Source organism: Strix uralensis, chromosome 9 (genome assembly GCF_047716275.1).
Source record: "Strix uralensis isolate ZFMK-TIS-50842 chromosome 9, bStrUra1, whole genome shotgun sequence".
Lineage (NCBI taxonomy): Eukaryota > Metazoa > Chordata > Aves > Strigiformes > Strigidae > Strix > Strix uralensis.
Genome location: NC_133980.1, coordinates 2,033,014 through 2,054,346, shown reverse-complemented (window position 1 = coordinate 2,054,346; position 21,333 = coordinate 2,033,014). Strand labels below are relative to the sequence as shown.

The 21,333-nt window shown below is 38.7% G+C and overlaps 1 protein-coding gene across 5 annotated transcripts in view; it reads right to left on the bottom strand.

Moving 5' to 3' along the window:
* LEKR1 (leucine, glutamate and lysine rich 1) overlaps window positions 1-21,333 on the bottom strand; it is a 96,910-nt gene that overhangs the window by 30,856 nt on the left and 44,721 nt on the right. For 4 of the 5 annotated variants that reach the window (XM_074878389.1, XM_074878386.1, XM_074878387.1 and 1 more), the window contains 4 exons: window positions 17,993-18,207; window positions 6,344-6,463; window positions 5,521-5,696; window positions 1,672-1,857 (listed from right to left, as the gene is read on the bottom strand). In XM_074878389.1, the coding sequence (XP_074734490.1) occupies window positions 1,672-1,857; window positions 5,521-5,696; window positions 6,344-6,463; window positions 17,993-18,207 (697 nt within the window). Of the gene's footprint in view, window positions 1-1,671; window positions 1,858-5,520; window positions 5,697-6,343; window positions 6,464-17,992; window positions 18,208-21,333 lie in introns of those variants that run through there. The other variant, XM_074878391.1, reaches the window with a different exon arrangement.

Genomic DNA, 21,333 nt, shown 5'->3' with positions numbered 1-21,333 from the left:
AAGCAACATGATTTAATCAGTGCAAAGCTAATTCCTTCAGTTTTGTCTTTTCTAGAAACATTATCTTGTGCTTATTTGGGATTTTGGCTTTTTTATTATTATTTTTTTACCCAGACACTTTCTCATATCTAATACATATTATATATATGTAATGTACATATAATACTGAGATTGTTTATTTTTCTGGAAAAAAATCAACACAGAAAATACCATTTATGTACTACCAGCATTTATTTCATGTCTCCTAAAAAATCCCTCCTAGCGATTATATACAAGCCAAACAAAAAGGTACAAATTTTCACACTGCTCAACAGTGTGTTCAAAATTGTCTTGGAAAAGGAAATTTAAATAGAACTGGTGCATTTCTTTCCATTTGCTCAGGTCTTCAGAATGAGGTACAGTGGCTAATGACTGACAGCTTAACACTTTTATGGCAACCCTCTCCCCAAATCTTGCCTGCCAGAGTTTACTCTGAACAAAGGACTAAGTAACAAGAGGTAGCTACCGAAAAATGTCATGGGCAAGTTTTTGAGATACTGGAACATTTAGCAGCCCCCCAAGAAGAAAAAAGACGGAGTGGATGCTGTGAATAATCCACAGAACTGTGCCATAGCAAAACTTAACTGATTTTGCATTCATTTACAGTTAGTATTTTTAATAAATACCACAAAAAGGAAGACATATTAAGTCTATTTCTTATATGGACACTGTCTGGAAAATGATGTAGACTTATCTGCTCATTTCCACCGTTCAAACACATCCCTGCTGGAGCTTTCCTACCAGTACTGTTACACAGTGACAAAAATAAAGTGTTCTCAGCAACATGGGTTGATGATAACTCATTGGATGGTATCCGCAGCCTTCCAGTTTGCAGTTTCACATTTGATATTATCACTGGTATTGAAGGATCAGTGAAATTCCTTCACCATGACTAGCACTGAGACCTACTGCTTTCAGTTCGACGTTACACACTGTGCATAAGGCAGCGTGGCAGTCGCTGTGCCAATTTTGATGACTCAAAGCTGTGCCCAAAACAGCACAACCTCTATATGTTTTCAAGGTCTTAAAATGTCTCTGAGCCAGCACTATGAATGCAATACTGCTTAAAGAGAAAAGAGATTCAAGAGATACTAATCTAAATAATCTTTTTGTAATGAGTTATTGTCTCAACAGAGCTCACAAGATATTATAATTTCAAGTGCTATCACTGCTCTTACAGTTTTCAAGAGGACTCTCTAGATTCTTGAGACACACTACCAAAAGCAAATCATTAGACAGTCTCAAGTTTAATGAATCTATGAGAAAAGAGACTGGCTTACCCTGACTTACTTTTCAGTTCTGTTGCTGATAGCCAAAAATCCTTCCTGGCCTCCCTGAGGTTTTACATAAGATTGACAAGTAACAGCATAATTGTATTACCGCTATCTTCATTGTTTTCCTCCCTTCCTTTATTTTCCGCCCTACTCAGCTGGCTCATGTTCCCAGCAGGGTAAGAGACTCCTCAGACTGACATACTCTCTTCCTGACTGCACAACATCCACATTTTATTAGGGCCTGAGTCAGGCCGTTGAGTGCTTTCACAGTGACAGCCACAACTTCAGTACTTTTAAAAAAAATTTTCTGCATTTCATTTTACTTAGAAGTTTGCTTGAAATGCCAGAATGCTCTTACCTAATGTTTCCTTTTGTAGTTCACGGCACCTACTTTGTAGCTCATTCCCTTGCTGAAGTGAAGTTTGAAGCTGTTGAGTTTTCAGCTCAACCGTGTCGGCCACCAACGTCAGATGTTTTAGCTTCTCTTGGAGGCATTCATTCTCTCTCTGGGATTTTGCTAATCTTTGATTCAACTTGGGTATTTCTGAGGAGGAAAAAAAAAAAAATCATACAGACTGTTGTTAAATTTACCTTCTTCACTAAAAAGTACTACACCTGATTTATGACCTCAGGACATTCTGCATCCCTAGTTTGGGTATGGATCAGTGTAAGCCACGTACAATAGCAGCACTTCTGCTGTGAATGTAGAGAGCCAGAAGTGCTTTATCTCTTTATATGGTTAATTTGTACTTAGCTAAACACCTATTATTGACAAATAACACAAATATTATTCTAAACAATGATACATATTTCCTCTAGGATCTCAAAATCAAATTAAAATACATGTATATATTCCAAATGAAATAATAGGTGACAGAGAGAGTTCAATCCAACCCTTTTATCTTACAAAGATACACAAACCATTGTTGACACACAAACCCAACTGCAGACTCATTTTGAAATTAATTTGAGAATCTATCAAGGGGGTTAGTCTCTGCTAAAGCTCAATTTGAAACTTTTGGTTCGGAAGATGTTTGGCATGTGTATTACATTTTATTTTCTCACTCCTTAGACGATTACTGCTGTTAAAGTAATCACAAAGTTCATCTTCATTATATAAAAGACAGGCTATCACTATCTTTCATCAGCCCTTTTAACATGGAAGAGCAGCAGACGCAAGGAAGTTTCCCAGATAGTTTTTACTGCAAGGTAAATAAGTAAATCATGGCTGGGGTATAGGGGTCTCCTACATTTTCCCAAGTTCAGTTATCCTTGACGAGTGCATTTGAACATTTCCAAAAGTAGTTGCAATTCTTTTCTATGCCTTCTCCAACTCAAATTTCAGTTTCTATGCCTCCTCCAACCTAAATGTTCAGTTGTCCAAAGAACTTATATCACTTTTATTTACATTAATAATGACAATGTTCAAGCTAAATGAAGCTTAATTCTATTGTCAAGTCAGCTATCACATATGTTTTATAGGCTGCTTACATGAAAATTTTACATTCCTTCCGTGGTGCAATTATTTTCATTATCTACAATCTTTCCCAAGTACTCCACACTTAAATCAATTTATTGTTAGACTAAATGATGTAAATACCAAAAGATATTAAGTTGTAGACTTCTTTTTACTTGCCAGTAATTAACCATGGCTAAATAATGTACATATAACAAGGGCTTTTACAAGCTGTTTTCAATCTAACCAAGCAAACTGGTCTAGGCATAAAGAGTAGCACCTCATTTAACATTTTTCTTCTCAGAATCTGAATGGAAAATGAGTTCTGAAAAGGTTGTTGCAAAAACAGTAAGGTAAAATAAACAAAAAAAATACTATATGTTAATATGTTGCCATATGTTAATAATGAACAACTCATAAAACAGAACATAAAAGCTTTTAAATGGCACTCACGGGCCAAAGGAAAAAAAAAAAAACATGTGTGGCTAAATTGTTTTGATTTTGAAAGCTAGATTTAAGGATGTATATAATATTCACAGTGTGGCACTATTCTCAGCGGGATACGTTGAATGCAGCTGGGGATACATAGCACATATAATGGTATGTATAATCATTAAAAGAACCTGACAGGCTGCACTTCTGCTTCCATACAGATATTCTATGTATGTGCGGTATTACACAAATAAAACAAGGAATACTCCAGAAAAGAGGCCTTAAAATTTTATGAATTTCTTTGAACCTGAAGATGTCTGCAGAAACGCCTGTTCATATTCCCTTTATTAGCTAGAAGTAGGCAGAAAATGAGCACAGGAAGAGAGGAATCCTTAGGGACAGACAATACTTTCTGTGCTCAGTCTAATTAGGAGATGAAGTCATGAATCAAAATGCGCGATATTGACACTGACATTTAAATTAATTGTTCTTACAAAAACTGAATACTAAAGAGTGATTTTTCCGGTCATGCTCATCTTCAGCAGGCAGGAGCCCTCCCTTCTGGGCTCTCCGCTGCCCAGGCTCAGGACACCCCCAACTCTCCGTGCGGACCCAGGCGCTGTCTCAGCAGGATGCGTGCCTACTTGCTCCTGCGGCACAGCTGCCCCACTTATTCCCTCCCAGTCTGAACAAAGCAATCATTGAAAACATTAAAAATTACTTCTGATTTCACAGGAAGCATAGGCTACTGGGGAGCTATTATTTAAAATAAAGCTACGTATTTTCCAAGATACTCCACACACGCAGGTTTCACTCAAGCTCTGAATTTGCACTGGAGTTCACAGGGTTTCACCAGCTGAATGATTTGAGAGATGCACATCGCCCACCACGCCTTTATATTCCTTCTCACAGGACAGAAAGCATGATGTCAGCTCACCTACTTCTTTGCTACCTCATAACCCTGATCAAACTAACCTCCAGAACAAATAGCAGCTCATCAACTCATACACACAGAGCACACTGAACAACACGAAAGGAATATGTATGTGAAAATTATGTCCAAAGGCCATTAAAGTTGCAAAAGTCAGCACAGGGCCTGCTTGGATGCTCTGGATGTTACAGTCTGTAATTACACGACTGCACACTTTTTTCAGCAAAACTAATCTTTCAACTGAGGCAGAGCAAAAATGGTATTCAAGGATAAATGTGAGCTTCCCAGTCTGACCGCCAGCCCGAGGGCTGGGCACGACCTTCTCAAACAAGCCGTTGGTTGTGACTGGCTCCCAGCTTCTCTCTTCCTGAAGGCTGCCCTTGTTTGAGCAGGAAGCAGGCTGTGGGCCAAGTGAATTATTTTCAGCCCACGGGCTGCTCCATGCCCCTTTCAATCCCAAAGACCCCTCAGATAAAGACAGCTATATTTGGGTATTACTTGTTCTTATTCTGAAATGGAAGGAGGGAGTAGATGCTACACGTTGGGTGCAGGTTTGCTCATGTATTCAAGGCAACCCCTCACAGAATCATCTCGGTTGGAAAAGCCCTTGAAGATCCTCCAGTCCAACCATTAACCTCACACTGACCCTTCTCAACTCCACCAGATCCCTCAGCGCTGGGTCAACCCGACTCTTCAACCCCTCCAGGGATGGGGACTCCCCCCCTGCCCTGGGCAGCCCATTCCAACGCCCAGCAACCCCTTCTGGAAAGAAATACTTCCTAAGAGCCAGTCTAACCCTTCCCTGGTGCAGGTTGAGGCCATTCCCTCTTGTTCTATCGCTTGTTATGGCTCATATATATAAGGCACCCCGACGTGGAGACCAGTAGGCTGGGCAAGGGAGGAGGTGCAGCCTGCCCCAGCAATGGGGAGGCAGCATCATGGGACCCCCAAGCAGCTCCTCAAAAGGACAGTACACAACTGCCATACCATGTTGTGGGTGTACCTGGGCACATGCAAAAAACTGGCAATAGGAGACACAAGGCAAATTAAAATATCTCCAAGTCTTGGTGTTGCAATCATATCCCTGTACTCACAGTAAGTATGTTATTTGTGTCTCAAATCACGGTAAGTATTTATATTACTTCCACCTCAGTCTGACTTGGCTAACTGAACACCTGGTCCAGCACACTAATCCGACAGGAACTGCTCCGACTTTAACCCCGTTCACATGGTGCCACAGCAGTGGACAGACTCTTCTGATCTTTGGATCTGGACAAGTTAATGCCAGAATTGAAAATCATCTAATTAATTTTAGCTTCTAATTTACTGTGTACACTCAATGCCAAAAAATATTTTATCTCGCCCAAAGTTATTGCAAGATGATTTACCTGTCAAAGCTTCTTTGCTAACGGTTTTTATTTGTAGAAAAATTTCTTCTTTCATGGCAGCCCAGTTCTCCAGGTTACTGGAGATGACTTCTTTAATACTGTCTAGTTCACTTCTAATAAAAGGAAACAGCGAGACAGCCTTGTTCAGAGTTGAGCAATGGTGTTCCAATGTATTTCTGCAAGACAGAAAAACACCACCAGATGTACATTTTTAAAATGACAAAATACTATTAGTAAACTTGGGAACTAAAGTAAACTTGACAATACTTTTCAGTTATATGATAATATACTGTATAGGTTACAATAATTTAGTGTATGAAATATGCTGTATGCTGAATATATTTGTAAGTTTCTCCCTTCTAAATGTTAATTTAGAAATTATACATATAAATGAAGAAAACCATATGGGCAATTGTACAATCACTTTTTAATGAGAAATCAGAGTAATCGAGTTTAAAGGACTAAATGTCCAAGCTTATGTTGACTCTTTATAAATAACATGTGTAAGAAATACTGTATTTCCAATGCATTACAAGCAAGTGATATACACTTGCTTTTAAGGTTTAATTAATGCTTTTAAATTTGTGAAGAACTCATCCTGTTGCTAATAACATCAGCAATCAGCAGTGATATTTTCTGGTTACATTTGCTAACACTACAGCATCTCACTATATTCTGGAAAAGCAAGAAGCACTAGGATGGTTATAACCACTCTTCTCACTCACAGTATTCTCCGTGCCTGTGCCTGCATCTCCACCAAATCCTCTCGACCGACTGTACGTGTTCACAGGAGGCACTGCAGCATTGCTTTTTGGGTTCTTACCTGAGCACTTGTGATTGCTTATAGGCAGCTTCCTTTTCCTCTTGGAAATACTGCAAATCTTCTTTCACATTTTTTAATTCATCTTGACTGGTTTTGAGTTCCATTGTTAGGTTTTTTATTCTATAGGTGCAAATAGAATAATCAGAAAGTATTATTTGCACTACTAACCAACGTCTAACTTTTGTTTCAGCTTTAAATTAAAAACATGCTGAAAGTCGTTTCAAAGGTGATAATCACGAACTTCAGACTGAGGTATTAGATCTCCAAATGGAGAGAATTTAATCCTTCTGGCCACTGTACGAGCCACTTGAGCAATGCTTTCAAAATAATACTCATAATACACATTTCCACATTATTTTACAAATGTATGTCCGGTATCAGCTCATATGCAATGCTATATATAAATATCTTAAGAATTCACAGATGCAACACAGAACCCATTCTCCTCCAAAAAATATATGCCACTATGAAAATCTCAGTTTAAAGTTCAACTTGAGTACCCAGCTTAGGGGCTACAATACTTAAAAGGTAGGTAGCTTGTCCCAGCAGAGTGACACAAGGTACCACGATGAGCGGCGTAGTTCTACACACAACTGCAAGGATGTGCAGGGAAGGGTAACAGAGAGCTCATCTAAGCTGAAGAGGAAATTCCCTAACATCAACCAACAGCAAATACTAAATATTTGCTTACTGTTACCAGAATTTTTTTTCCATTTAGACTGTTTATCTATTTCTTAATTTCAGACATTTGCAAAAGACAAACCCCAATTAGTCACTTGTTTCCCTTCACCCTCAGTTTCACTCAGGATCATGAAACTGTACTTCTGCATTGCTGAATTAATTAATGGTGCTCAGCAAATAATAATAATAAAATACACATGTAAAATATATTCCTGTTTATTATTTTTACACCAACTGGAATTTAGGCCACTGATGCTTGACAATGGCATTTTAAAGAGCTCAAGAGAAACTTTTCACAAAAAAATGTTTCCACCAGATGTTACTTCTATGTACTCAGGCAATGATATTAGCATCAAAATGAACAAAAATGTCAAGTTAGTAAGATTATTTTCCTACTTTTTTCTTAAGAAAGACTTAAGGAGAGAGCAGAAGGTTCGGGACTAGAGCTAGGTTTCCATGTTTCCAGCTGGACCCACAACATGCCAGAGAAAACACACATTTTCTGTACTTCTCCCCTTCTTTTCAGCAAAAAACCCACCCAGTAGATTTTGGGCCCCGAACACTGTTGACCACAAGACAGAGTGAGAAGGGTGTGATTTGGTGGCTCTACCTGACAAATCCTGGCGGGGTGTCAGGCTCCTGTCCAAGCCCCAGCTCTCCTTGGGTTCCCCTCCCTCTCCCAACGCCCCTCCGGACGTCTGCACCAATCATCTTACAGAAGAGGAGCAAAGGAAACACTGGCACAACACCCACTAAAAGTATTTGCCTTTAAGAAATTGAAAAGTTTTTTTCATGCTTCCTCCATCTTCCAGGGTGCTTCATCACAACAGCACGTAATGGGTTTTTAAATTACAGTGCGGGTGACAACTTTCGGCATTTTATTTCAAATCCAACACCAAAAAAAAGATCCTAAATCTGGGATTGGGAAAGAAAATCTTACTGTTATCAGGACTCACAAATACATTGTGTACCCGCCCTCCTCTTAAGAGTGCAAATTAACATTTGCCACATCTGTGCTTCAATTATGCTTATTTAAATGAGATTATGACATGGCAGAAGTAGAATATCTGTGCTGGGGGAAAAGTGATCAGAAACAGATGATACATGCTCATGGTTATGTACAAGAATTTTCAACTTGAGATGTGTAATAAGTATAAAGTGGGGGGGAAAAAAAATTTCTTTCACCGCTGCAGACTCACAGCTTGTTTCACAGCCTTAACCAGCCCCTGCATCAGCCACCCAGCCAGGAGAAGGGGTTTCGCTCTGTCCCCCCAGTGCGTCCCACCAGAAAAAGGGGGAACAAAACCTCATCAGATGAGACTGATCCAACAGCGGCTTTCCCCATTTTAATTGCTTCAAGTTTTGTACGTGTATTTTGACAAAAAATACCAGCCCCGTGATAAGACACAGGACAACCGACCAGTATTTCTTTTACTCCCATCACCTGCTCCCAGGTGAGGAGGAGGAGGAGGGTGGCCCCCAGGAAGCACTGGGAGCTTTCTGTCACAGCCCAGATGTGCACAGCTGCACACGCTGGTCTCCCTCCATGACCCACCTTCGTGCTGGACTCGAAGCCACAGCACAGGCAGCTGCCCAGCTCAAAGGGGCAGACAGCTGACCTGCAAGTTCTTCTTTGCTTCTAAAATTTACCTTTTGAACTTTTTGATTATAGCAGCGGTTCCAACGCATTTATTTTTCAAGCACAGCTATCATAGTGTAAATAAATACATTTTAAACACTGTTCTTTCAACAACTTGGGACTTATTCCCACAATTGTAATGAAATTAATGGAACTGTACGGGAATAACAGTGGATTCCAACTCCCTTCCTTGTTACATGCACAGAAAGAATACCACACAGCACATCACTACCAGTTTTCAGTATAACTTCTTTCTTTTCTATTAGCTGTAGATAACCATTCTAATATATTCTTCCATCTCCAAAAGCACAGCTACCACAATATGCAACTGTTAAAAACCAGTCCCTTTGTAAGCTTTCAACACTTACTGTTCACCTACTGCAAGCAGAGTAAACGATCTGTTTGTCTACTGGTGACTCATTGTCACGAGTAAATAAATAATATTTGAATCAACAAATATTTTACAAAATCAAAGGATGGCAGAAGCATTGCATCAGCCCTTGCTTCAATTTTAAAAATTAAAAGAAAAGGAGAATGATTTATAGTAAAAAAAAGTATATAAAAATTAAGCCATAATATTAATGTGCATTCGTTACTGTTATCAAATAGATTATCTATATTTGCAACAAAATGCAGATTTAAAAAAATATTAGTCCTGATAAAGCAACTTGGATCTGTAGAGCTCTGCCAAAACCCAAACTGAACATCAGGTAGTTAAAAAACAAGTTGTTTGGGATCAACTATGACCACTGGGAAAAAAAGAATAAAAAAGTGGAAGAAATTTCTGGCATTGCCTTGCTAGGAAAATTTACCCATACCTACCCATAAATTTCTTGGAGGTGGAGGGCAGGAGGAGAGAGAATAAAATCTGTTTGACTGCATTTGGGAGCAGAATCAGATTGGTGCCACTGACTAATGAGGAAATAGCCATCCCCTTAACAGTTACATCAATTCAAATCTATTTTTGCAGATGATATATTCTGTTAACTATACCTTGAGGAAAACAAAGTGGTGATTTATCACTGAACAACAACAAATCAAAACTTTGGGATCCATGGAAAACTGGATGCTCATTTTCTATTCTTACTCATTCCAGAAAGGGCAGTATTTGGAGACCTTTTGGTTTAAAAAAGAAACTTGCAAATAAGTACAGACACATTTTTCTTCCTCTTTCCATTCCAGAGATCTGATATAATGAGGTTAGCACAGGACTGCGGCCTCAGAGTGCAAAGGGACATTATCAGTATGTTCTGGTCATTGGCAAACAAAAGAGCAGGTGGAGAAGGCAAGACAGTTGTTCTCTGCCTACCATCATCACCATAAGGAGGAAAAAAAATAAACATGTTATTTAGCACAAAGGAAAAAGTTCAATGGATCATTAAATGCTGGCATTACGAGAGAGTCGTGAGAACATACTGATCTCATCCTCTGTCCTATGGTTCACATGAACTGTGAAAATTAACATCCAATCTTTGCAGCCAGCATACTTTCTCAGTGAATACAGGAGGAAGCCTGCCCAGAGTGGGAGTTGAATTATAACATGTCAACCACCAGTGCTGACAACAAAAAGAATAGCATGAGAAAATAAAGAAGTAGTTGCAAGGGATTCTTGCCAGCAAACAAATACACTCATTGTCCTAAAAGTAATGACAAGAGCAATTACCATGTTTGTTCGAATTTAAGACGTCGCGTTTCACAGAAGTTAAGCTCAGAAGAAACCACCCTCGCAGACAACGCGGTGTGCAGCCTCTCCACGAGTCCCAGGAGGACCCGCTTAAGCCTCAACGAGCAATTGCACCCCTAGTTGCCTGGAGTCAGCAGGGACAGTATGCAGAGAGGAGGCTGGAATGTACTGTCAGTGAAAAAAAAGTCTCACTGCAGTGTTTTCAGCCCCATGAAACCCTCAGACCTGCTCAGAGCCAGTAGTGGCTCGTTTTCATTTCAACATGTTGCATTCCTTCCAGTAGACAAGTCAGTGTGCATCCCTGCGAAGCACCTGAGTATTCATTCATAAATGTGGCATAGAATACGTCTAAAATCGCACAGTAAAACTCACTGCACATCACATCATCCACAAACTCTTCATAATTGTCTTTTTTTATGTTCTGTTCAACACAGACTATCCAAGACAAAACTATTTAATAGTTTTCACGTGCCACTACAGAATCATTCACCTCCTGATTGCAGGTTAGCATACGGCCCAATTTGACAGCAAATGAAAATTATCTCTGACAACCAATCAAGAGGCTCTTTGTGAAGGTCTCTATCAAGTCTCATGTAGGCTGACAGTCATTTCAAATCTTGCATTAATTGTTATCCATCTTTACTATCTCAGCAGAAATAAGATGTATTATGAAGTCAGCCTGGATAATTTTTGCTCCAGCAAAGGTAAATCTCTGGAATAGGTCTGAAAGACAATGATAGAAAGATGACTGCCTTGTCACACGCACTTCAAAATTTCTCTCTGAAGAAACCCAAGATTTAATTTCCCAGAGCTACCAATCCAGCTACCAATTTCATCTACAGTAATTACAGTTTACACAATCTCAGTCACAGCAATCACACTCAGTACTGTCAGAGCAGTGTAACTCAGGAATAGCTTCTTAGAAGTCAGTGGAATTACACGGATTTGGTTTAAAAAAAAAAGAGATTACAGTTATGAGTAATTTGATAATTGCATAAAAAAAGAAATGGTATCAATGCAAACTTATAGGTGACTTTTCACTTATACTACAAATTTGCGCCAGCAAATTCAACTAGAAGTTTCCCCAAAGTGTATGTTCAAAATATACTTCCCGAGTAGAAATTTTCTTAGTTTCTAGACTTTGCAGGTACAGTAGAGACCACAGATTTATATGAAGACAATACACTGTGTTTTCCTAACATAATACAAATATATTTCATTGTATGTGTTTGGAGTTTTTTCAAACTAGACAAGTGTCTTGCTGATGAAGCCAACTCTGTTACATACATTATTACATCTTTGAATGCAAATGGAAACTAAATTTTTCCTCTGAATTCTAAAACAGTCACAAGTAAACCCATTTTTTCATTACTTCTTTCTTGCTAAACATGAAATCTTTTTCCATATCCTCCCTCTGAGGAGAGGCTCCCTGACCTCCAAATCCACAGAGCCCAGTGATCTAGAGAAGCAAGTGACCTTCATCCATCCTATACTCACCTCTTCCCTTTACTAGAGAATCCTTCAGAACCCAGCCATGGTCAAAAGAGCTTACCCCAGATTTTTCTCTGGGTAGCCACCTTCCCATTTTGGGTGTCTTAAAAGCAGAGTGCAAGAGGTAGCCAAAACCAGAAAAGAAAATAGGTGTCACTGTATTTAAGGATCAGCCTGAGTTTACCTCTGGTCCTGTCCAAGTTTCATTGCTACATGGCCACAGAAAACTCCAGAACGTGACACCTTGTCCTGTATACACATGCACACAATGTATTAACCTTCTGCAGAAAATAACCACAAAGCTTTCAAATTTCACTTCGAAAGATAATAAAGCAGAACCCCTGTGAATTATGAAACTGCTTAAGGCTTTGCAGTTATGCCCAGAATAATTTTACAATTATGGATGAAGCTTACAAACCTCACATTAAATTATAAAGTGGAGGTAAACAGAGGCACAAAAAATTATTTTATTAAAAACTTCTTGATGGGCCTTTCTTGCTTTTACCAGCAGTCGTAAAACGGATAGTAACTCACCATACCCAAGCAATTCAAAGTTTTAACTTGAGCTTAGAGTGTGGACAAATTAGAGGAAAGGAAAAAAACCTAAACAAACATGCATCACATCGTTTTCTTATATGCGATGTGCAATACAGGGTATTAAACACAAATTCAATTCTCTGACAATTTATGAATACCATAACCAGGTTACAGTAAAATAGGATCTAAGCATTACTTTCATCTCTCACATGCAACTGTGCTGTCCACAATGAGTTAAGTTATACACCGACCTGCCAGTCGCTTCCCGAGGAAATGGGTAAATATGGCCTTTGCCATTGTACGTGAGGCTGTGCAGGGACTCGGGCTTGGAACCACGCAAGGGTGTAAGAGGAACTAATCCCTGCAATTGCAGACGGTTGTGAGCACTGAAACTGGAAAACCTCAAGATCTGTGGCATATAAAGTTCATATAATAAGCAGGGAAAGAGCTGAAAACACATGCCTAATGCAAAAACCTGCACTGAGGGAGATGAACGACTCTTACTTTCCTGGGAAAAGTTAGCCATTCCCAGAGGCACGCCTAGACTGATCGGAATCTTTGCTGGAGCTTTCTTGTTGGTAAACACCTCTCAAAGCCATTTTTGCAGTATGTGGCACCGTTCTCAGATGCCAAAAACTGCGGTAACTTTTAAAATGGAACTTCAAATTTTAATTTTACCTATTAAATATGAAAATATTTTTAATGAAATATACATGAAAAGTATGCACGGAAGCAAAAATGCAGATTTCGCGCTGCCTTTTGCATTTTCCACTGACTGCTGTTTCAGCCTCTTCCAGATAAGGAATTTTGTTTCACCAGAAGAAAGCTCACTTTATCAGGAACTTGGGAGAAGGTTGAGCATTACTCCAGTTTTACACCTCTCGAATCACTCTTCTGAAATATCTCCACGAACAAATTTGTTTTACTTTATTAATTGGCACTTTATCATGTTAATAGAAAAAACCCTTGTCAAAACTAGAACCACCCCAATTTTAACACATCAAGAGTAGGACTGAGCTGTCACTTGCCAGTGGCAAGAAGCACGTATCCTGCTGGGAAGACACCAGCTTCAACAAAGTTTACCTAAGAATCTAACAGCGAGAGATTATTTCCCCAAAGCACTGTGCTGATTGGCTTTCTAAGACTGTGCAAGATTTGTCAGTGATTTTTTTTAAGTATAAAAGTGAAGTTCATTGCTGCACAGAAGGTGAACACAGGACCTGGGTCCCACAAACCCTGTTAGGCCTTTTGCTGGCTCTCTGCACAAGCCTGAGCCATACCCGAGGCATCATGATGACACCATCAGGGCAAAATATACAGATCAGTTTGCAACTATTAAAAAGAACATGTTAAATCACTTCAGCATTCTACAAAATTCTGCTTCTTCCCGATTAGTAAGTACACCCTAAAATTATCATGTAACTAATTAGAGAAGTATGTACTGTTATGTTATTTACAAAACAGATTAAATAAAAAAAGTTGAAGGCGCTCTTTCTTGGTAAACTTCATATCCTCTCTTCAGAAAACTCCCCCACACGTGGCATTTCCAAGTACAAACCAGCTCTCGTGCACTTCTAAACACTGCAATTTGAGTTACCTAAAAGTGGGATTAAACACAGAAAAAGCCAGAAAAATCCCAGCACTTATGTGCTCTATATTTTCCCTACAATGGGAAACCACTAGGTTATTTCCTTTTGCTGGGACACGATGCGTGCGAAACGCAGGGGCTCCCCGAGCGCCCTGCGCAGCTGATACCTCCTGGCAGCCTGCTGTAGTTACTTGTCTCTTCCAAGCACCCGCAGACAGAGCACACACCTGAGGCTCACACAGAACATCTGCAGCGGGATGAGGAACACTCATTTACTACTTCACGTTTCTTCTTCTGTGTTAGATGCTACACCAGTGTCACTCTGAAAATACATTACGGTGCTGCAGTGGTTATAATGTTCTGTTCATTAGTCATGCTTTCTAAAAAGGTCAAAAAAATGTGCAAACTCCCAAGTTACCCACATATGATGGTATAGAATAACCAGCTGTGTGCCCTGAACCACATTTGGAAAAGGAGAGGTTAGCTCTTTACCTCTTTATTTCATCCAGATCTGGATCTCAGCAATTTTTTACACCAACTCAACTCCACTTCAACAGAAACAGACATATAAAAAAAACCCCACTCTATTGAAGTGACCTTTTTGCCTTGTGTTCTTTCCCTTCAAAACCTATTTTTAAAATGGTGACACAGTTCTTAAAGCACGCTCCACTCCCCATTTCCAGCATTTTCAGTCTCCTAGGACAAGAAACCACACGTCATTTCTACCAAACTGCTGTGTAGGTTGGTAGCAAAGTGTAGAGCAGTGTCCTGTTATCACTGCCCAGTCACTTCGGTGTTTTATTACAAGTTTAGACTTTACCAAGCCAGGCAGTTGCTGTTGCTTTCCTAAGCAATCATGTTGCAAAAAGGAAGATTTATTTTAGGCAAATTCAACAACCAAGTATTTTCCACGGTATTAAATTTTGCCATTGTGGTGGGAACTAAAAAACTCAAGAAAACACACACACAAAAGCACAAATATGGAAAAATAAAGTTTCCACAAGTTAAAATGTTAGATCTACATTATCTTTAAGATTTTATTATTTATGGATTAAATTATCAATATCTACGTGCATGACTCAGGAGCATAAGTCTTATGGTAGTAACCAACAAGTAACTCCTGCTAAACTTGTAAAAAGGTTTTCAGAAATCTATTTACAAGGGATCTTAACACAGGACTTGCTAAGTGGTACTTAAACACCTCTTCACATGTCTGAACATCATAAAAAATGTTTTGCTCCTTGTCATGCTCATGATATTCTGCACTACTATACCTTTAAAAAGCATTTTTAGTATTTAAATCTATTTTACATTTCTTAGATTGGATGTTGCTGCAAGAATTATCAAAATTCACACCACAAACACGGTGTACCCCTCATGCAGTGTCACAAATGTCAAAAGAAAACCTCTTAATAAATGCTAGAGAAAACCTGTTCATAAACTCAGCTATAGGGACTCAGGGAGTCTGGGGAGGCACCACACAGAGACATGGCTAAATCCAGCCATACCTGTATCTCCGGTGAATTAGAGAAGGAAGCCCCCAGTGAAAGTGCCTGTTACTAACATGTTTCAATAGGTAACAGACCAAAAATGGTTAGTGGAACGCCACACCAGCGCTTTAGCTTAACTAAGCATGAATCACTGCTCTGGCAGACAGTAGCCAGAGCACGACGCAGTACCAGCTGCAGAGCCTGCCTCCGTTGGGCACGTGTGTCGACTGGCATAGCTATTTCAAGTTAGCCACGGCCCTTCAGGAATAGCTCTCACGCACGTACTCTGGAATTAAAGTGGTTTTGACATGGAATAAGACTTGATAGGTAAATCGAATCAGTGTAGTTAACTGCACGACGGTTAGTTCCCCTTCTTCTGACAAAATCCTAAAGGGTAGGTAACTAATTTCTGCAAAAGTTCAGGTTCCCAGGTAGCTTTCAAGGTTAACCACAGATACAAACAACAGCAATACTTTAACCCAAAAGGAATATAAAAATGAAACAGTCTGCAACTAACAAGAAAGATTAAATCTCTTGGTCTATCAGATTAAAAAAAAAAAAGCATATTTGACTTCTGATAAACATTTGCAGTTTGGGAGGAAGGATTTGTCAGCCTTGCAAGGACCAGCAGATAGTATGTTGAATAGTTAGTTTATGCCAACAGCACAAGGTAACAAGGGAGGCCCAGGATAGTAAAGAGGAGATAAGGACTATTTAGACAAGTTACTTAACAAGGCACAATAGTTGATTTATGGCCTGAATGAAAGCCTACTGAAAGTATTCCAGTGGATTTCAGCAGGTTTTAAATCAAGTTGAGCCTTAGGGGAAAAAAATGCAGAGATAAAATTTTTATTAACTGTTCCAGCTTTACTTCAAAAAAATCAGCTAAACGAAAATTTTAAATTCACCTCTGGCAAATGATCCTCCACAAGAAGAATGTGCTGTCACTGCACTTGGTAACACACTAAATACTGCCACTGTCACTGCCACCCAGAGCCATTAAAGGAACAAGGAGCAAATGCCCTCTTCAAAAATACAATGTTAAACCAAAGAAAACATTGAATATTGGGGGGGTAGAGGTTGTTCAATTCAAATAGAAAAAAATATTGCAAGAAACAATGAGCGATCTACAAGATACATGCGTTTTATTCAACTTTGGGAGGCCAAAACACTTGTATTTCTTTCACAGAACAGTGCAGAAAATATACAGTTTCTTACTATGAAATTTGTTATACTGTCATGGTGTTGTAAAACAGCCTAAAAGCAACAGAAGGTTAATTAGGAACCAGAAATCCTCCAGTAAAATAAGACTAAAAAAAAAAAATCACTCATACTGCTAATTATATCATAAACCGTTCATATTGACTACAACAATTTCCTCCTCAGTCCAAGTTCTTTACACATTATAAATAACCACTGAGGATGGACCAATCAAAGCTAACAAGCTAGCCTGAAGTTCATGGTTGAGAACCTGATGGCACTCTGTAATTATGGTGGCACAAGACCTACCAGAGGAGGACACCAGGCTCCGCAGGCCCTGCTGCTGCCTGGGCTGCCTCATAACGCCACTTGGAGCACGCGAAGCGGCCGCGTATTTTAAACCTAGTTTGGGTGTTGCTATGTTTGCACCCTTTACTGCAAACCCAAAGAACAGGAAAAATACTAGAAATTATGAATGAAGGGCGGGCAGAGGGGAAAAAGTCTTTGAAACTTTCCTTTTATGCTCTGTTTTCTCATGTCTACCCCAAAATGTATATTTGGTGCCCCAATCTGAAGGCTTAGGAACGGAAGCTGTGCTGTAGGCCCATCAAAAGGACAAATATTTTCGAAGTATGACTTCCTGTTCTAAGTTTAAAGTTATCATGATGGGATAAAGTAGAACACAGAAAAGCCTGTAAGTATGAGCTGAAAGAGAACAACTTAAAGGCTCTAACCACTGTGCCCTAAAAATATAAATATGGCTCTGAGGTCTACTCTTAACTACTAGAGTTCTTAAGAGTCCAGAACTCCCCCTTTAACTGGGACCTTCACATACCTGCCAACAAGCATTTGCAAGCTCCTGTTTCTGAGGATCAATGCCACAAGCAGTATCCAAGATTTTCATAATTGCTTTAATATTCCATACCATCCCTTCGGAGAGTGAACTGTAAGCTTACCAGCATTCTTACCCTGAGAATTCTTTACCATGTTACTATGAGATGATAAGTAAAAATTTCAGAACTGTGAAACTCCCGATACTGTGGAATTTAATTAAAATTACTAAAATTTTATTACAAAATAAGATGAAATATTTGATCGTTTCCCTTCGGGAGTGTGTATCTTCTGGCTTTTTTCACTTTAAATATATTGACTGTTTCTAAACTATTAAGGAATTTAAAACTTGCTTCCAGAGAATATGACAAAAGATGATTTAAATCAAGTATTACAGTATATATGTTACATCTAACAAGAGACAAATCTTACTTGTATTTTAAACTTCTTTGGAATTAAATTACCTAATACACATACACAAGAATAACATCAGACTAGATGCTCTGACCTTTCTGTTTTTGACTCACTGTCAGCTCGATAGTGTTCAAGGTCTTGGTAAAGAGACTGCAATTCTGCTTGAAGTCCTTTTTCACGTTCTATACTTCCTTCATAAAATTTAATCTCTTTTTCCATTGCTTTCACTTTTTCTTCCATCACCTTAAATTCATGAAGTATCAAATAGCTGATTCCACAGTATTTACACACTGTCTCGTCCCGGGACATCTAGAAAAAAATAAAAATTGTAAAATTATTTGTAAGAAAGGAGTCAAAAAAACCCACCTGAATGACACTAAATAATAATAATAAATCTGAGTATTTGATACCATTTACTGCTCTGGAGCATTTATGATCAGATCATGTTATTGCTTTAACAAATCAAGCTATAGCAGTACTTTCGCTTACTGGAAACTTCACGAGATATATCAACTACGCAATTTACTATGTGGGAACTCCCACTGGATTTCTAAACTGAAGTACATCTGAATTATGTTTGATGTATTAATTTAAAATAAAATGCTGTGTTTTACAAAGTTACCTCCTTAATGAATTTGGGATCACCTGAGCCAGAAAAATGTTATTTACTGTGATTTTTTGACAACTCATATCCAACTGAAGTAGGCAAGATGAAAAGTGGAAAGCGAATAGAATTACGTAATCCAGCAATCTTTACAAAAATAATTCAAATGACTAAGGGACTAATTATTATGATGTAGCATCCATGGCACTTGAGTGTGGTGGAAAATGTAACCCATTTACTATGTATAAGTATTAATCACTGACTAAAAAAAATACAGAGTACGTAATACATATCTAATTCAAAGACCATTTCTTAAATTGAGAAACGTACTTTTGTAAGTGATCAAATTATTAAGCTTTGCAGTAAGCAAGGCTTCATAAATATGAACAGGTAGATGTGCTCTGACTTTGATACGTACTCCTTACTCAGTATATCAGTTATTACTGTGTCTTTTAATAATTTTCACTTCCAGAAAAAAAATGCTCAGTTTACAAGCAATGCCGAACTGAACCTGCACAAGAAATGGATATGGAGTAAGTAAATCAGCCAGACCAACTCGAGGAGGTCTGACACTTCAGCAGAGGATATGTAGGCATTTGCTTGCCGGCACAGCCCCCTGAACATGACAGGTCTTACCCCGTGCTTGGGTCACAGCATAAATGCATTTGAGAGGAGATGGTTAGAACTAAGACTAGGTCAGAGGACACTCATAGTACAGCTAAAGAGACAACCTCAAAGTAACAAATATAAAAGGTATCGGTAAGCTTGCAGACATGAAAGATATATAATGGGTAGCAGCTGGAAGAGTGTGTGTTTGTGTATTGAGAGCTTAAAACAGGCTTCAACCCCTCTTGCAATTATCAACTGTTACAAGGATTTTAACACAATGACATATGAAAATCAGAAAGCTGGAAAACTGCAAATGGTTTAAGTCAAAGAATATAAGAATCCCTTGATTTACAGAAAAGAAAAAGGAAGACATTTTGAGACTGGGATAAATTGAAAGAAATCATACTTAGATGAAAGAAAAACAGCTTTCAAAAATCATAAACTAAAGACTCATCCCATGATTCAACAAACTTCAGCACTTTAAATATAGCTTGATAAAAACGGTATTTCAGGATGCCCTGGGATTACCAGGCCAAGCTTTATTTTCCAATCTCTTAGTTTTGCCCCAGTTTAAAATGCCCCTAGTTACAGTTGCTCTGAATGAGCTGAAAATGCAAGTTTATTTTTCCTGGCAGCTGCAAACTGTGCTTGGAAATATGAAACTGTTATTCAGGATAACTACCATAAAGTTCCAAAGCACTAAAATTACTATATTGAAAAAGGACAAAATGAGCTGTTATAAGGAGCACAGGAGGGGGGCTCTTATCCCCAAAAGAACATTGTGCTCTCTTGCAGCACCACCACTGCCGTCTTTCAAATAAACAGAAATTTCGCTGGGTACAAGGATTAAAAACAAAATAAACAATTGGGGTCCTGAACTAAAAATGTTTTATGCAAGTACTAAAACTTTTTCGTTTTCAAATTCAATTTTATTACCGAACTTAAAAATAAATGAAGTCATAGAACAATAAATATTATCCATCTGGACTTAGCAGGAAACAGGTCCCATTCTTCACATCCATTCCTCAGGTGAAGTAAAAACTTGTAAGGACTTCAGAGCAGGTTGGATTTTTAAAGTATTTGCTGTGTAGTCAAAAAAGCACAGGAAAGTCCTAAGGCTTTATATTACTGCACTACGGAAAGAAAGTTCTGTCTTTTAATCAGAACCTTGCTTCTGTACACGCACAATTATCCTGCAATACGCCATATATAGACTGAACTAGTTTTAAAATATCTACCTGTAGTATAAGTAGCAGCTTCCTAACACCAGTAATGAGTTTGGCATGGGTTGAGTGATGCTCAACAGGCAAGCCAGCCCAAACTAAATTTCACGCTGCAGTAGATTAACACCAATAAGCAAGCTAACTGATTTAAATCCAGCACACGTATATGCCCAATATACCTAGAAAATTAAGAGGACCCAGTTGAAAGTGAATAGCTCCAAAGAGCAAAGCCTGAACTGGGCAGAGCAAGGGGCGCATTAATCTCAATTCTCATTCTAAAGCCAAGATTCCTCTCTCTTGCCCATAAAGGTCAAATCACAAGCAGGACTTTTTCTTCTTTTTTTTTTTTCTTTTTTTCTCCCCTTTCTTCTGCATTGCAACATCACAACTTGAGTTCTCCTCATTGATACTTAAAATATCTCCTGAAATTCCTGAGCTGGTTGGACATTTTTCAGAAGTTAGTGGAGCTTCACACAGATAGGTACAGAGAAATGCTGCCAAGCTGTAGACGCTGATTTCATTCAGCCAAAATAAAGACAAATCTTAGGGCTACACCAATTTAAAGGTCAGAACCAGAAAGCATTTTATAGCTTTGAAGACTACTTACAAATGGAATGGTTTCGGGTTTTGCAGTTTTCAAGAGATACATTACTTCACCTACGTGTGTATTTCTCTGCTGCCACCCTTCAACAATTTGTGAACCAGAATGTTTGGTCATTTATAACCAATTCTGACACAGAGGGCAGAAACATTTAAGTGTCTAAAGGTTTTAGACAACCAGGCAGGCAAGAAAGACTTCCTAAGTTCCCTCCTGAAGAAAACTCTGCAGTGTGAGCAGTCCCTATCAGATAATCCACACAGGAGAGCATTTTATAAATGGTCTGTCCAGGAGAAAAGATTCCAGTAGACCTTGTATCTTAGACACCAAAGTTGATCAACCATTACACAAAAGTCTGTAGAAAACAAATCTTCTTTAGTTCTTATGCTTATAAAGCTACC